An 18,495-nucleotide genomic window follows, 5' to 3' on the forward strand; every position below is an offset into this window, starting at 1 on the left:
TTATTTGGACTGGAGATACATTCAGATTATAAAACAAAAAGTATTCTAGTGAATATATTTTTCTTTAAACATTTTCTGTAAATACAGAAAGAAAGAAAAAAGCTTTAAGCCATATAGATTTTAAAGAGCTTTAAATAAGAAAATTACAATGGAAAAGTTTATACATGACTGTAGAAGTATACCTTTATATATGCTGTCAAAAAGATGATTTCAGGATTTTTTAGAACAATCAAAACACTTGATGTGATCAGTAATTATCTAAGATGTCTACAATCTATTTATATATTTTTATATTGACAAAAATGATCTAATTCTTTTTGACAATTGGTTAGAATATTTTTTTCAAACTACTGAATATATTTGAATAATAGCTGTGAGGGAGTATATTAAAATCACTGGCTCCACATGTAATATAAATTGCAGCAGAATTAAAGAATAAAAAGAGACAGATGTCTGGATTAGATGTTTTTCTTGTTTTTCTTAGACAGAAAAATGTTTGAGTGAAAGGCTCTTATTCCATTCCATCCAAATCACCACTTGCTACAAATGTAAGCCAAAGAAACACCATGAAACAACATGTTCATATATTTATACTTATATTAGGAAGATGTATTGGATAATCGCTTTGAGTTATTTGCAAAAATAATAAAGACAGGATATAAATAAATAAATAAATAAATAAATAAATAAATAAATAAATAAATAAATAAATAAATTTAAAGGTGGGACAAGAAGAATGAGCATTTTTCATTTAGGTGGCTAATTAATATTTCATTGTCCAACAAACATTCTAAATATTCCAAAACACTGCAATTTCTTTTTCTATGGCACTAGATAATAACTCCTCTGTCCAAAAGAGTGCAATGCTAGGAACAGCTGCAGAATCTTCAAACTTCTGGGTCTTTTGTAAGAGACCTGAGACTGAGGAAAACACAGGCTATTCATGGGTTAAGGGGAGAGAGAGAGACACAGACTGTAGATAGAGATACTATAGATATAGATGCAGATGTAGATGTGGATATGGATGTAGATGTATGTAGATGTACAAGTACACACAATGTACATGTCCCATCATCCCTCCATCTTAGAACTTGGATGTTTCTGATCACCATAGTTGCTGTACTTGCACATTGAGCTCATTTGCGTGAATGAGTGCAAAGCAGTCACAAACCCATTTTATGCATTCCCTGACACTTCTGCAGATGTTGCCATATAGTGTTTGAAACATTGGTGACATGAAGAATGCTAAAGGTTATGGCCAGGAATCTGGGAATTACATCTACTGCAATTCAGCAGGCTGAGGAAGGTTGCTTCCATGATCCACACATATCCATTGCTCTGTATAAGCTATTTAGTTTTGATTTAGACTGCATCAACTCACTGCTGTGTTACCACATAATATGGTGGTTGTCTAGTTTTTGCCTGAAATTGGGGCCTTAAGACAGTTAAGATCATTTCTAGAGCCAAGGCCTGATGGCACTGATCTAGATCTTCAAGACACACATGTGAGAAAGTATAGAAATAGCAGGGAATTATTTCAGGCAGAGTCTCAACTTTGCTTATTAGCAAGGTTGGCTCTTCTAAAGGAAGGCAGAACCAGTGGTCTAGAATAATGCTAGGTTAAGGCATAGAATAGAATAGAATAGAATAGAATAGAATAGAATAGAATAGAATAGAATAGAATAGAATAGAATAGAATAGAATAGAATAGAATAGAATAGAATAGAATAGAATAGAATAGAATAGAATAGAATAGAATAGAATAGAATAGAATAGAGTGGAATGGAATGGAATGGAATGGAATGGAATGGAATGGAATGGAATGGAGCTGGAAGGGGCCATGGAGGTCTTCTAGTCCAGTCCTCTGCTCAAGCAGGAGAATCTATACCTTACAGACAAGTGACTGTCTAGATTAATTGACATACATAAGCATTACAAGGCTGGGTCTTTTTAGCTTGAAGAAATTGAGCCATTCCTTGCATTGATTCCATTCTTAAGTCCTGTTTTTACTGCCAAAAGGAAAAGGATCATGTGACTCCACATATACTTGAAGCCAAATGTACCCCTCCATTCCATATGTAGTGATAAAGGGTCTTGTATATGCTTTTTTTCTTTATTATTTAAAAAAGCATGTCGAACACTTCGTTTATTTTTAATGAGTTCTAAAAAAGGCAGAATAATTAAAAGGAAAGCATAGTTCAAGAAGTGTGATACCTCTAAGGTCATAATTCTTTCCACTTGGAGAAGGAGGGACCCTTTAAACTCATAACCCATTAACTCCAACTTCCTTATTAAGGAATCAGACTTGTCAAGACACCATGTCTCATAATTGAAAAAGTCATGAAATATATCTGAACATAACTGGCAAAAGAAGGCCTCCAGCCAATTTGTCAGCTTGCAGTCTTCTCAGGGAAATTTGAACACTACAGACTTCAAAATTTATTTAAAAAATAATAAAAAACTTGATGCAGCTTATTAAAGCTATACAGCTATTTTTTATGTATTTAGGGCTTGAATTTGGAAGGAGACAGATTGTAGGGGAGCACCGCAGACTCTTATTAGCACATTGTATTAATTCAATTGAAGTTGTCCCAGAGGGACAAGGGGGATAGGATATCATTTGTCAAAACAGATAGAAACCATCTGATTGGTTGTTGAAGAGAGCACGGTAGTTGGAACCCCAAGGTTAGAATGGATCATGCTGAAGTGATTGCATTTGAAAGGAGAGTAAATTTGCAGATTTATCTGCAATTTTATTAAGCCAGGATAATTTAGGCTGAAATCCTACACACAGAGACACACACAGTAGCTAAATTCTAAGAAGACATTTTAAGATTTTTTTTCTTTATCATTATTGGTGTTTAGATGTACAAATACAGGGGAATCCAGAGGTGGGTGGTGAGAACTGACAAAAATGATGACAGCTGGACGATGACATCATAACAGATGTGATGTCACTGGGGCTTCTGTGCATGGAGATTCTATACCTACATGGGGATCCATTCCTCTCTTATATAAAAATCTATTGACAGCATCCAGTTAAATATTCAGCTTATATTACAAATATGAAACCAGGAATTGATATAATTTTATATATATATATATATATATATATATATATATATATATATATATATATATATATATATATATATATATATATATATATATACACACACACACACATATATATATATATATACATATACATATATATATATATATATATATATATATATATATATATATATATATATATATATATATATATATATATATATAGTGCTTTTCAGCTTGTCTACTGCTCTTAAGACTCTAGAAGACTGGTTTTAAAAAGTGGGGATTTAATTCCTCCTTTATTTATTAAGGATTTTTAAAACAACAACAAGAAGATCTCTAGTGGCAGAGTCAATGGGAAAAAGGAATTTTGGATCTCCTCCCTCGTAACTGAATGAAACATTTGAATCAGGATTGGAACATCTCTTTGAAACCACATTCCTGTCTGCACTTCTCTCCTGAATTGTTTACTTTTCTAAATTAATTCTTGTAGGGTAATATTTTAGATCAGTGTTTCTCAATATCACAACATTAAAATGTATTGACTTCAACTCCCAGAAATCCCCATAAACTGAAGTTTAGGCTCCTAAGTGCCATTAAGTGATACCTGACTTGACACCCAATAGGCTTAAACCATACCCAGTTCCATGTTGGTTCTTTTTTTCTCTTCCAAAAAAGGAAGCAGAAGTTAGTATTCAACTTCTACACTCATTCCATTTATACATTCAATTGTCAATCATGAAAACAAAGCTATGCGCTGCCATTACACTTCCATACTTTTAGAGGAAAGCCCTTCCTTGCTGTTTAATATTTTTCAAGGAAAAAGTAAATCTTGAGGCTTAAAATAAGTGCAACTTGGGTTAGGGTTATTAACAGGTAACTATTTAACACTTAGTTAACAGTTAACAGGTGCTATTTGATTCCCTAAAGCTAAAATGGGTTCATCTGTTGTCAAATATATTAAATTTAAGACAATATAATGATCCTCCTTTCCTTAAAAAGACAGGTTCTACGAAAGTAGGGGTCTTGAAACTTGGCGACTTTAAGACTTGTGGACTTCAACTCCCAGAATTCCTCAGCCAGCCCTGGCTGCCTGAAGAATTCTGGGAGTTGAAGTCCACAAGTCTTAAAGTCGCCAAGTTTGAAGACCCCTGTACTAAAGCCACACGCAACTGGGAATCATATAAATACAATGTATAGACTAGCCCAAAGCACACATTCTGGTGAGAAAGAAGTTCCCTGAGGATGAGATCCAGCACAAGTCCAAAAGCTCGGAAAACTAAACCTCTGGTCCTGGTGACCAACTCAGAATGGATTCACAACAGGTTCTACTCATTATTTTGAAATGAAAAGTAGGAATTTGTGGAATATAGGAATCCCAACATTGTTTTATGGACAATACATTTTGATTAGAGTTGTTTTATTTTTTTGAAGCAGAAAATTTAATAACTTTCTTTGTTATTTTGTCAAAATATGAAGTAAATGCAATCCAGTAATTGGTAAATAAGATTATGATTCTAGTACCTTTGGCAATATAAGCCATTCCATAAGTGTTGCAAGTTGACAATGGAAGTTGAAGAATAAATCTAATTAAGGCTTTTGAGCCTGAAATTCAAATAAATGCTACAGAGCAACTTAGTTCTCATGCATCATGTTATATTTTTGGTACATCAAACACAATGTTTTTCTAAATTGTGTCTTTCTCTATATGTATAAATGAACAGATGCAGATAGAGCTCAAAAGCATGGCATGGATGAATTTATCTCTTCCAATCCCTGTAATTTTGACCACGCTGCCCTTTTTGAGATGCTTCAGCGCCTCACTTTGGACCACAGACTTAATGATTCCTATTCTTGTCTGGCAAGTATATTCTTTGGTCTATGCAATGTAAACCCTGAGCACTAATGTCTGATCTTCTGATAGTGTGTGCAACTGTCAGTGGAAACAGCTGTCAGTTGAAATAAATGCCTGCTTCCTTCAGGTTTGAATTTGGTCCCAAGAGATCTCAAAAATACCCCCTATTGAAGTAGCAACTATTTTTTGTGCAGTACAAAATATCTGGCAGAATCAACAGATCTTGGCCACAATAAATATGTTTATTAGAAAGACTACTCTAACTGGAGAGATCCTTCAGATCGAGTCTTCCTGTACATGAACTTAAAGATTGCAAAGAATAAATATGGCTTGCAGTTGTAATACATTCAATCCTTATTTGATTTTTAGACCTTAAATCAGCCCATTTAGCTTGCAACAAAATCCAAATAAACTCAGAATTTCTTACTGGTATTGGTAGACATGATAGATTAATAGATAGATAGATAGATAGATTGATAGATAGATAGATAGATAGATAGATAGATAGATAGATAGATAGATAGATAGATAGATAGATAGATTTCAGTGATAATAGAAGGATAAAAGATCATTACGTTGGCCATTCAACATTATGCAATGTTATCTGTCAGCATTATTTGGAATCCCTAAATATATTGGCAAATTACTTAATATTTGGTATACCAGTATTAAAATGTTTGTTGTTTATAAACAAATTATTATAATCTTAATTATTTTAGTAATTTGAAAATAGTGGTGCTTTCTTCCAAGAAATTGGGAAAGGAATTGTAATTTTAAACTCTGTACTTTTGTGGTGAAAGTTAAATTTTCAAAACAATATTTTTTAAATTTTTTGTCATTGTAAAAGCTACAAAACACTTTTATTTCAACAGCTGAAGGCGTGAACTAAAGTGAATGATGATTTCTTTCATAACTTAATTTAGATGGATACTTACCAAGATTCTATGATCTGTTGGTTTGGTTTGGACTATGCTCTGGTTCCTCATACGTTAGCATTAAAAATATCTAAATAGGATTGCCTCTCATTTCTCAAGTCTGAAATAGTGGATACTGGTAGGACTGGGAGAGGCGCACTGGTGTCAGCAGTGAGATTTTGGAGAAAAAGACAGTGCATTCTTCAGCAAAGGACCCCAAATGCAGCAGGGTAGATTTAACACATTCTGGAGAAAGTGCAGTAATGCATATAAGAACTATTATTGAGAGTTCTTTTATTCCAAGTTTAAAAATTACTTAAGCTGTTAAAAAAAAGAGATTTTAGATCATAAGCACTCATGGAGTAAGAGGTTACCTACATTTTGCCATAAGTTGTTACTGCAACTTTTATACTTCCTCTGTTCAACAAATATTCACATGATTTAAAAGTTGCCCATTCATAGAATGAAAGATATTGATGTTAATGTTTAGAAGCTGTCAGCGAGAACAGAAAACAAAAATACAGTAGAAATATAATTAAATAACAAAAGAAGATAACATTAAATACATTCTCCCTTAAAATGTGCCTTAACCAGTAGACCAAACTTTTCCATGCCTTAACTACTAGACCAAATTTTTCATAAGCCTACTACTTATAACCACAAGTTGCAACAGCCATAAAACAGATTATCTTGTGACAGCCTGGATTTTGTAACCTTTTTTTTTGCAGTGAATGCATTCATTAAGTGAATGCTGTGGTCATTAAGCAAATGCCCCAGTTGTTAAGCCAACCCATTGTTCACTATGGGGTTTCTTTTGCCAGAAACCAGAAGCATATGCTAGGTTTTATTTAAAAATGGTGTAAATCATGGTCACATGACTGCAAGATGCTGCAGGCCAGTTGCTAAGCATCTAAAATACAGCCATGTGACCATGTGGGGTCAGCCTTCAGAACTGGGTTGTAACATTGTAAGTGGGGTTCCGTATTAACTTTGAATGGTCACTAAGTGACTTATTGTAGGTCAAGGAGTACAGTACCTGTCAATAAGGGTCCTAGAACTATGTCAAAGCCTCAGAAATGTCACATAAGGTCTATGTCTATAGTAATGTCTTTCAATCTTGGCCTACTACATCAATTATCTGGACTTCAATTGGGAAATCTTGCCAGGGCAGGGGCTGAGGAATTCTGGGAATTGAAGTCCACATATCTGAAAGTGCCTAAGGTTGAGAAATACTGCTCTATAAGTTTCCCACACTAACTTTAGAATTGCAGTGTGAGGATTGATGATGGAAAGACAAAATAAAAGCGAAACCACTGTTAAAGTTTAGAAAATTCCATAAGAAGTTGTTACGTTCTTGTAAAGTCTCCAGACAAATCTTATTTTCATTAATAGAGGAAACACATAGCTCCTCTTAACTGAATTAGTTGAGTAGAAGTTAAACAGTGACGTTCACAGAAATATGTACCTTGTTGCGAGTAATTCTAGCTATTAATTTACAGCAAAAATAGAAACATTAGCTAAGATGTCCAGCAGTCATCAATTAGGACACAAACTCCCTGTTTTGGGGTGTCTCTAAGGAGATGCACTAATTTTTCATCACCATCAATAAAAGTGCATATCCATTATTATAGATAGTTGTGCCAGTCAGAAATAACAGTTCTGGCCATATACCATAATAGCATCCCATTTCACTGCTTTGGCCACGTGATGCAAGCCAATGACAGTCTAAAAAAACACAATTTTGCTTTACCAGATTGACAGAGATAGAAGTGAATACGGCAGATAAAATAGAAGATAGTTTCAAAGAGATTACCTTATTCTCATTGGAACAGCTACAGAAGTGTGCTGGAATTAGATTGAGATGATGAAAATTTGTTGAAGCAGCCATCAAGTGTCAAGCCCAGTTCAGTGGGCCTAACTAACTAGCATTTAATGTAAGAAAATTGCCTGTGATCAATTTTTAGAAATTTCATGGATTGGCACCTGTCAGGACTATGTTACATCAATTTCTATAGATTTAATTTCATTGGTTGGTTTGTTCACACAATAAAACAAACAAACTGATCCTAACACAAGAAACACCAAACATAATAATCCTTTAAACTTTCAAAACCTTTTGCAAATTTTTATAACAGGCAGAACAATGGTAATAGGTTTACGAGAGAGAGAGAGAGAGAGAGAGAGAGAGAGAGAGAGAGAGAGAGAGAGAGAGAGAGAGAGAGAGAGAGCATAAATGCATGCTCTTTAGAACCAGTTAATTTTTTTAGATATTTCTAAATTTCAGAAATGATGGAGCCATCTGAATTTCTGGTGGGAGACTGATCAATGGGATGGTGACCAAGAAGTTCTTGCTTTTCCCTGGATTTAATTTGAGGGAGGAACCTTCAGCATTTGGCAGCCATTTGTTTCTATCAGTCTCCTGGCATGGAATATCTGAATTGATTCCCACATCTCAGGGGGCTCAAGTCCCAGTCAATTTTCCCTCATTCATCAAGCTGGCATCCAGCAACATAATCTTCATCCCAGGTCTCTGATTCTGGAGCAATCTGCTTCACATTGCATTCTCCTTTTGTTCCTTTTAACTCTAATCCCGTTCACTCAAAATGACCAGATTGCCATTTCTCTGCCAGAGATCACATCTGCTCACGTATAAGGGAATTTCTGCAAATCAGTTTTTAGTGCAGAATTTATATAGGGGGCAGCTGAAGGGACAGGGGTGGCTTTAAAATCCTGAATTTAGAATGTAGAAGATGATCTTGTCAATTTGTTCCAAAAAAGGAAAGAATTGTGTGGGATTTTAAAGATGAACACATGTTAACTTCCCTCCATGTAAATTGCAAACTGTGTCTTGGCTCATTTTGCTGTGGTTCATGTTGTTGACAACTTTTCATAAGTCATCCATTGAAGACTGATAGACCTCCCCAAAGTAGCATCGTTTCTCCTTCTCAAGCCCATGATGTACAGTCTGACTTGATTTCCCACAGTCTGACAGAAGCGGAATTCTCTATGAAAACAAAGAAATTGACTCATTACAGATAACATAAAGGCAACAGTTTTTGGCATGGAAAAGCATTTGGAAGGGGAAGCAGAGGTGTTGTTGGCACCATTGACTGAAACTTCCTGTCACAGTTTTCATAGCCACAGGGTTCTTTGAGTTGCTCTCTGCAAACAATGATTTAGAAAAGGCCTATGCTGTCCAACATTGGCTTTGCTCCCTTCCTGTGTAAGTATTATTTGTACCTTTACGCTTTGCAGATTTGCCATACAAGACTGGTGTATTCAATTTTGCTGCTCTAGAAGGTGCAGAGAGCAGCTGGCTCTCTTTAATAATTAAATCAAACAAAAATAATAGGATTTTATGAAAATTTACCCTGAAATAGTCTGAATTGAGCTGTATTGTAGACTGGAAGAATGCAGGTTTTGTTGTAATGTCATGATTGCTGCACCTTCTAGAGTCTCCATTTAAATGAAAAAAGTCATCAATACTCAAGCGGAAGTACTAGAAAATTGGGCCACGGAGTCTGTTTTAATTTACTCATTCAGAAGTATCTGTGATTTTTTTTTATTATTATTTAATTGGAAAGCAGGATGTCAAAAACTAAACTGTCACTTTACATGATTTTTGCTGTTGTTAATTTCTGTATTTAAACACAACTCTAAATTAAAAAAACTGGGAAACAGAAGAACTCAAACAATATTTCAATTTTTAGGAATGTCACGAAGATGAAATTTACTATAATTTCTTTTTAAAATGACTTCATTCTTGCATCAAATGAGAGGGGTTTTTTTTAAATTGAACATGAATTGTTGACTAGCATAAAGTTCATTTGCTCAAGATGCTGTGTTCCAAGTTGGCTTTTGGCAATGCAGTTAACAATCTGTGAACCCCATAAATTGCTGTGGCTATAATTCAGTTATGTTTACCCCATCACTCTGATCGTCAAGGCCCCTAACCCCTTGGAGATAATCTGCAAGCATAGGCACAGAATGGAAAACGATGCCATGTCAATGTCATGCTGATGTCCTTTTTGGTTTCTAGTAGGTTCCCGTGTCTTTTGCGGGGGGGGGGGAGATGATTTCTAAATAGTAAGTAGATAGATAGGATCACCTACTGTTCATTTTCTTCACAATCCCTTCTCTCTTTCTCTCACGTCATTCTCAAGAATTGAAACTGGTAGCTCACAAAGGGCTTTGGAAAACAGAGCTGTGTCCTTGTGAAATTAGGCAGATTGATATGTGCAGCTCTTAAGTTGCAGATTAACCATTCCTTTCCTAAATTATTTTAATCTTGAGATAGAGTCCATTAGCCCTGGCTTCTGGTGTGAAAGCAGGGCCAGATTATTGGACTCTGGGGTTTGGGTGACTCTTTCCCCCACTTTTTAAGTAACTTTAACACTGATTTTTAATTCATCCCTTGCCTTTTAAAAATTTTGTGTAGATCTTTTGTCTTTATATTTTATTGTACAAATATTTTATTTGTACATTGTCTGGAGTTCCTCTGGGAGGAAGATGGGTGATTGTAAGAATTGATTAAATAAAAATAAATAAGTAAAGCACTCCCTTCCTGTGGGTGTGTAACTGCCTCTAGGCTTCTTTGCAAGATACGTCTGCAGTTCAGTCTCACATGGCATCTTGCGATGAGACTGACTTGTCAGAGTCTCTGATGAGAGATAAAAATGTCCCAGATACTAATTTTGAGTAAGAGAGCAGGGTTATAAAACGTGAATAAGGGGTAGACTGAGAATTATTCAACACAAACAAACAACTCAAAAAAAAGCTTGCAGTAAGGAGCAAGAAGAAAACAAAAATTAAAGAACAGCATTGATTAACAAATACAGAACACAACACAAAACCAACTTGAGACATTTTGATCAACCAATGGGCTTGCTATTATTCCTTCCTCTTTTTTCCTTTTGTTGTGATTTTCACAGGGGTTGCTGGCTGCTTAACTCCGATAATTTAGCTTGAATTCTGACAAAAGTTTCAGTTCTCCGTGGATCTATTTCACAGTATAGCCATAACTAGTTCAAATGTATATTCAGTTGCCTAATTGTCCCTGTGCTTTAGAAAAAAGCAAAGAAAAAAAACCATCTTTAAATGTGATTTTGAAGTACTCTTTAAGGGGGAAAATTCCCCCTTAGATTAACTAGGAGGCACTTGGTGGGAATTTGAATTGGTGAGAAATGTTGCTGTACAACTATTTTCTCTAGAATAGGCACACAAATACAGTTGGCTGCAATTTTAGCAATATTTTTGTCTTTGAGCATCTTCAGTTGTAGCTTTTCCCTACCATAGTTTTCTGGAATACTCAATTCTTTTTTTTTCCTGGAAATCACTTCCAGAGGGGGAGAGGTATTTTTTATTTTACCCCCCCCCCTTCTACCTTGCCAAAATATTATGAGAAAAACAAAACCAACTGGATTTTTCTTAAGTAAGGAAAATGTTTTTGTTTGAGCCTTCACCTAAATACAAAATTCCAGGAGTTCTTTTGAAACGACATAAAGAAAGAAAAAAAGGTTGCTTTTGAGAAGCCATAGCCTCACTTATCCTCCGTCAGCATCTTCATTTTTTTCACACATGCGCTTTCTGGCAATAGGCGTAATAAAAGGAACTATGTCTGTTTTCCATGCCTTTGATTCTGCCCCTCATTATTTTAATCCCTTTTCAATCTGTTCTGGAGTTGGCCCAACAACGATAAGCAAATCCTTCGATGGAGTTCTTAATTGATATTTCTTCGACTCTCCTCAACAGTAGCATTTTGGCATCCAGAAAGGATTTGGTGTCATCCGAGTGGTAGAAAATATATTTTAATCTTTTCACAGCGGCTTCATTTCAAAGACGTAGCATTTGGGGTGCCAGATGGGGTGGCAAAGAAGTTGCCTAAAGGGGCAGGGCACTGATCTAGTCGCCGCAGGAACTTTTCAATTAAAAGAAGAAAGAGTTTGCAGTTTTGAAGCATTAGAAAGATATGTCTTGTCAATGGCTCAGTGTCTCTATCAATACTGATTATTTTTCAATCTGCTCCTGGAATTCTTTTGAATTCTATTTACAGAGTTTCACGTTAGGTAAGAAAAAAATCTACCTGATAAGCTGTTATGGCAATCTCCTCTAATTAGGCTTCCCGTTTTACAAAATGATAGTCTGGTGCTGTGACATGCTAGGATAGATCCATAAGGATACGCTATTGTTAATTTGTTCCTGCGTAACCTTGAAACTTCAGTATTCTAATACTTCGTAATATGTGCAACTGCCCTTGTCAATTGTTCAGCTAAAACAATAAACAGGATGGGCTGCTGAGGTTATAATGACTCTGTATTTATAATAATCCAAAGTAAAAAAACAACTTCCAGTCATCCTTCAGCTATTCTCTATGGCTGTGGTGGTGAACCTATGGCACGGGTGCCACAGGTGGCACGCAGAGCCCTCTCTGTGGGCATGCATGCCTTCACCCCAGTCCTAGGCCTTCAGCTGGGTTTTATAACACCTTTTCACTTTAGGCCTCCGCCACCATGTACACAAAAAAAGGCTCAATCAATCAATTGCAACTTCTCATGGGGAAAAAAAGTTCTCTCAAAGTTGGAATTGATTGATTGAAGTTTTTAGTCCCACCCAGTCTGCTGTTAACACTGCAGCCATGCCCACCCAAAGGGCCATGCCCACCCGGCACCCGATGATACATAAGTGGGTTTTGGGTTGCAGTTTGGGCACTCAGTCTCTAAAAGCTTTGCCATCACTGCTCTATGGTCTTCACATTGGCATATACAGTAAAACACTGAGCCATAATGAAGTTAAGAGATATATTTGTATTAGTTTTTGACCCACTTTTTCTATGAAATCCTGTCTCTCAGTTGTTGACCTAATCCCCATTGTTAATACACTCCAGAACCCATTCATATATGAATATCTGCCATTCTCACACCCCACACTCCAAATAGATATTATTTAAGATATTTACCTTCCACATTTGTAGTGACTATCATGCAACCATGTATGTGCACTTTAGTTTGCAGACTTCCATATAGAACAGGATATCAAAATGCATGAAGAACAGTGTTAGGGCCAGAGGCGCTATTCCATTTCCCACAAAAGCACATTTATCTGTAGAGAACAAAATATGTGCCATGACTATTGCTGCTTACTAGAGAATTTATTTCTGTAATAAGAAAAAAGTTCTTATATAGAAATCTCTTCTTTCATAGCTAAGCAATATGCTGGATTATTTTGATCTGTTGATTTCAGTGCTCTGTTCTAAGCATGATAAAGTTTGGAGCTAATTGAGTATTTGTACATTAACAGCACTGTTTCATACATAGATATAATTCATGTTTCGTTGTTTAAAACTTCTAGCATTGTTTGGGTGAGATGATATTTTACTTTTCACTTAGGTTCTTCCAGTAGATTGGTCAAGATTTCCTTTGTAATGTAGACATCAATGTTGTGATATTCCACTTACAAGTCACTGACTCACCACTTCAATTGTCCACAAAAACAGACATCCATAGTGTGAAGGGGCAGGAGAAGCAAATAACGCAACTAGAACAAGTTCCATATCTCAGTAGGGTATGAAGGTGCACCTATAAAAAATTGGGTTTACATGACGATATCAAGAAAAGGACAAGTTGATTTTTCCAACCAAAATCTAGTTGTACAAAGCTGGATGGCTTCTAAACATTCCTGTTTTAATTTATGTATTCAACATAAATATTTCATTTCCATTCCTAATTTCATTTTCATAAATTGTGGTCTGGTGTGTCTTTTTTTTAAAAAATCTACATTTGACACAAACTTTCTCTATTTACCTACAGGGCTGGTTTAGCCCTGGCCAAGTCTTTGTCCTAGATGAATACTGTGCACGTAACGGAGTCAGAGGCTGTCACAGGCATCTTTGCTACCTTGGTGATTTGCTTGAAAGAGCAGAAAACGGAGCAATGATTGACCCCACCTTACTACACTACAGTTTTGCCTTTTGTGCATCACATGTTCATGGTAACAGGTAAGGTGGACCAGGTGTGTCTCAGCCATTTTGGTAATGTTGCTTTTTGAAATTTATTTATTTATTTATTTATTAGTTTTTATAAACCGCCCTTCTCCCGAGGGACTCGGGGCGGTGTACAGAGGAAGGAAGGTATACAGATCGAACAAATGCTGGTTTCTTTGGATAATGCATAACTATACTCATAATTTACGTTCTTTACTATATGGGAAATAGTATTTAGTTCTTGTCTAAAAAAAAAAGTAACCAAAGAAAACTGAAGTCCATCTGGATTCAGACCTTTCAATACTTGCATCACTTTGAAAAAACCATAAATTAAAGAATTCTGCCAAAGAAGAAACAGTTGAATAAATTCATTTATTGAGATAAGGAATTGGATGTGCTAAATCAATATAAAAATGCAGATTAAGAACTTCTCATCTTTTTTTATTTTAGTAATTGTGGGAGTACAACAAATGCTCACTTTTGATGCTCTTGTAAATAATTTCTGCACTGCATTTGGTTCAAGAATTATATTTTAGGTTTGAGAATGATGGAGAAAAACTCAAAACCTGGAAAAAATATTCAATCAGTTAAGAATTTGTAGACATTTGAATCCTTTGATTGCATCACAATAAGATGCAAAAGGTAAATGAGATGTAGTAGCTGTCTTCCTTTTCTTCAGATCCTTAGCAATAATTTAAGGACTCTCTCAAATACTTTGCAGGACTTAAGAGAGAAAATAAAGTTACACAAGAACATTTTGTGCTGCATGGGGTTTGTCAACAGGAATAATACTTTATGAGATCTTAACTCATGGAGATCAACTAAATGCTCATAAAATCTCTTCACAGTTTAATATATAATAGACACAAAATTACAAAGAAAAAGAAAAAGATTTTGGAGTCAGGGTTTCGAAGACATAGCCTCATCCCTATCCCCTTCTTTGTGTGGGATGAACACTTGGAAAATGCATTAACTTCTGTAATCCAATATGTTCATTCTGCTTACTTCTTAAGCTTCTACATCATGATTACAGACTAACGAGAACACAGAATTCCTTCCACACCAGCATAACGGTGTGCAGCAATTTTATATACCTCTTTTACTTTGATTGGACCGAGGAAGCTGCCATTGTATCCTAAAGCCACCATTTCTAAATGCCTTAGCGATAATGGATGGCCCATGTTTTAGGCTGCATCAGATTCCCTTTGTATTGAGACTTGCATGCTTATAGACTCAACATTTATTGCATCTGCCTTGTTATGCCAGTTAACCTTGCTGTAACAGATCAGAGTTAAATTCAAACTGAGATTGCTTTTTTTTAAAAAAAAAAACTTTTTTATACTTTCAAACTTGTTTCAGAGTTTGACAATCACGTCCATTTTAAAGCTGAAACTGTATAGACTGGTATAACATTCCGTGCACCGATGGTTTTATTTTTTTTGGAAGTTGCATTCTATACAGTGAGATTTCACACTCTGTTCTACATATGCTACTGCATAACAGAGTGTTATAAAATAATGAAGTGTTTTGTAAGCTCCCTGGTAAACATCATCATGAATTATTATACACATTGCTGGTATTTTACATTGTATGGCTGCCACTCAAGTCACAGTTCGCTCGATCCATCTCGTTAGGTTACAGCACTCGGCTTGCCTTATTTTCTTTCTGGTTCTGATTTCCTTTTCTTCTTTTGCTGACAAATTGTTGGCATCTATTGTTATCATTTTATTGTTTAACATTTAATTTTTAGCTTGTTTTCTTTCATTTCTTCTGTTACAACACCTTGTTGCTTTCATTTTCTGTTTCGCTATCCTTATCTTTTTTTATGTTTTAATTTAAAACTCAACATCTCCAAAGTCAAACAATGGAACAGATACTTGGTGTCATACAGCCAGTTGCAAATAACCCCCCAGCCTCTGAGGTAGAGGCCAGAAAGGATTCCAAAAGGGAGTCCAAAAAGAGGAAAGATAACAAAACTCAGCCACCTCCAGAACAAAAAAGGTAAGGAATAGTAGTTTAGTGGATGAAACCTTAATATAGGATCTAGAGGAATTTATGTCTTATTGATTTGAAATACTGGGGCAGCTCGGCCTTATAGGAGATAGATTAATGTAGAAAGATTAAATACAAAATTGCAGCACTCAGTGCTTTTTTGTAAAAGAAAAAGGTGCCGGAACTCACACATGTCATACAACCCGCCTTGCCTACCCTACAAGGTTCCATCCCAAAAAGGTGCCGGAACGCCGTTCTGAGCGTTCTATGAGAAAAAAAGCCCTGGCAGCACTTAATAAAATGCACACATTTCTTAACTCAAAAGTTAGGAATTGAGATCTATAACAATTAGCCCAGCATAATGCAATTCATATTTGGCACCCTGGTATCTTCAGAACCAGCCTCTTTAGTTAGGATTGACTTACCTGACACAAATACCCAGAGAGAGGATACTTGTAATCAGGGAGCTGGTGTAGAAGACCTCCAAGGTCCCTTCAACTCTGTTATTCTGTTAAATGGAGAGGAACCCAGGAGTGGGTACTTCTTATAATAGCCCCCATGTTAAAGAATAGCCTGCGGTGGAATGTAGTCAGGAATTGCAGGAGAGGGGAGAGAAGGCAAAGAGACAGCAGAGCTTGGAAGGACTGGTGGGCAGGAAGAGAGCAAGGTTGAACCCTCCCTAGCAATTCACAGAGTTTATCTATAGTTATCGCAGGTGATTGCTTTATTCTGGCAAGTTTCTGTTAGTAAGTGAGCAACAATAAAGGTACTATTCACACGTAGTTCTTGGTTCTCTGGACCTGACATGGCCTCTCCTAAGAAATTAGAGTCGTCCCGACCTTGTTAGGAATTCTAGCAGCAAGTTCAGTGATTGGATAATGCCATTGGTATCTCATATAACTATACAATGTTTTATTTTGTTTATTTTCATTACACTGTTTTTGATTTTATATTATTTTTCTGTAATTGTTCTAAGTGTACGCTAACCAAGCCTTCCATGATTGCAGTGGTTCAGAAATCTAATTTAAAAAATGAAGCAACATAATATACAGTATGCGTAACCAAAATGACTCAACAAGTATCAGTGGGATGTGTGTTCAGAAAATTCTCCCTTGTGTGAGTGCCAACCTGTTTCATCTGCGGACACACATTTGAGACACTGTGCCTCTCTGCTTGGATTCAAAGATGTGTGAATAAAATGTTTTTGAGCTGCTTTTGTGTGAGCTCTTGGGCAAGATTTCTCACAGTATAGCAATGTCATAGCTGTTATTTTGCAGGATTGAAAAGCCTGTTAAATAAGGCTGTCGCAGGTAAACCTGGATAGTGGAGAGTTACAAGGACTTGCTGAAACACTTTTACAAAAAAAAAGTACAGAAGTTTGTGCAAATGATAGATCTCTTCAATTTAGTCAGAAAGAAGAATCCCATAAGTAGAAGTCTAAATCACTGTGTATACATCATTGCTGTTGCTGGAAAAGATCAGAGGTTTCATATTTATGAGATGAGTTAGAGAGAGTCACTAAATATCATCCATATTCACAAGACCTGAGCCAGTGGGACATGTATTTTTCTAACACTTTTTATCCTACTGATTTGGATGAGGGGATAGATAGATGGGGACCCCTTCATGGATTACTGCCTTGTCGTGGCGAAGGGGCTTGCGTAATTCAATGAAGCTATGAGCTATGCCGTGCAGGGCCACCCAAGACGGACAGGTCATAGCAGAGAGTTCTGACAAAACGTGATCCACTGGAGAAGGAAATGGCAAACCACTCCAGTATCTTTGCCATGAAAACCCTATGGACAGTACCAAAAGGCAAAACGATATGACGCTGGAAGATGAGCCCCTCAGGTCGGAAGGTGTCCAATATGCTACTGGGGAAGAGCAGAGGGCTAGTACTAGTAGCGCCAGAAAGAATGAAGCGACTGGGCCAAAGCCGAAAGGACGCTCAGCTGTGGATATGTCTGGTGGTGAAAGGAAAGTCCGATGCTGTAAAGATTTTTTCTCCATAGGAACCTGGAATGTAAGATCCATGAATCAAGGAAAACTGGACGTGGTCAAACAAGAGATGACAAGACTGAACATTGACATCTTAGGTATCAGCGAACTAAAATGGACAGGAATGGGTGAATTTAATTCAGATGACCATCAGGTATACTACTGTGGGCAAGAATCCTTCAGAAGAAATGGAGTAGCCTTCATAGTCAATAAAAGAGTAGGAAAAGCAATACTGGGATACAATCCTCAAAATGACAGAATGATCTCAGTTCGAATCCAAGGCAAACCATTCAATATCACAGTAGTCCAGGTCTATGCCCCAACCACCAGTGCTGAAGAGGATGAAATTGACCAGTTCTATGAAGCACTACAGCACCTTATAGAACTAACACCAAAAAATGATGTTCTTATCATCATGGGGGATTGGAATGCTAAAGTAGGAAGCCAAAAGATAACTGGAATAACAGGCAAGTTTGGCCTTGGAGTGCAAAATGAAGCAGGGCACAGGCTGATAGAATTCTGTCAAGAGAATACAATGGTCATAGCAAACACTCTTTTCCAACAACCCAAGAGACGGCTCTACACATGGACATCACCAGATGGTCAACACAGAAATCAGATTGACTATATGCTCTGCAGCCAAAGATGGAGAAGCTCTATACAGTCAGTAAAAACAAGACCAGGAGCTGACTGTGGCTCAG

General features: G+C 36.4%; 1 protein-coding gene across 6 annotated transcripts in view; it reads left to right on the forward strand.

Annotated features, from left to right (window-relative positions):
- CADPS (calcium dependent secretion activator) overlaps positions 1-18,495 on the forward strand; it is a gene marked incomplete at both ends in the record, with an annotated part of 451,066 nt that overhangs the window by 265,561 nt on the left and 167,010 nt on the right. For 5 of the 6 annotated variants that reach the window (XM_081320037.1, XM_081320036.1, XM_081320040.1 and 2 more), the window contains 2 exons: positions 4,782-4,918; positions 13,632-13,819. In XM_081320037.1, the coding sequence (XP_081176163.1) occupies positions 4,782-4,918; positions 13,632-13,819 (325 nt within the window). The remainder of the gene's footprint in view (positions 1-4,781; positions 4,919-13,631; positions 13,820-18,495) is intronic. The other variant, XM_081320041.1, reaches the window with a different exon arrangement.

The sequence above is a fragment of the Vipera berus genome (assembly GCF_964194415.1).
Source record: "Vipera berus genome assembly, chromosome: 2".
Classification (NCBI taxonomy): domain Eukaryota; kingdom Metazoa; phylum Chordata; class Lepidosauria; order Squamata; family Viperidae; genus Vipera; species Vipera berus.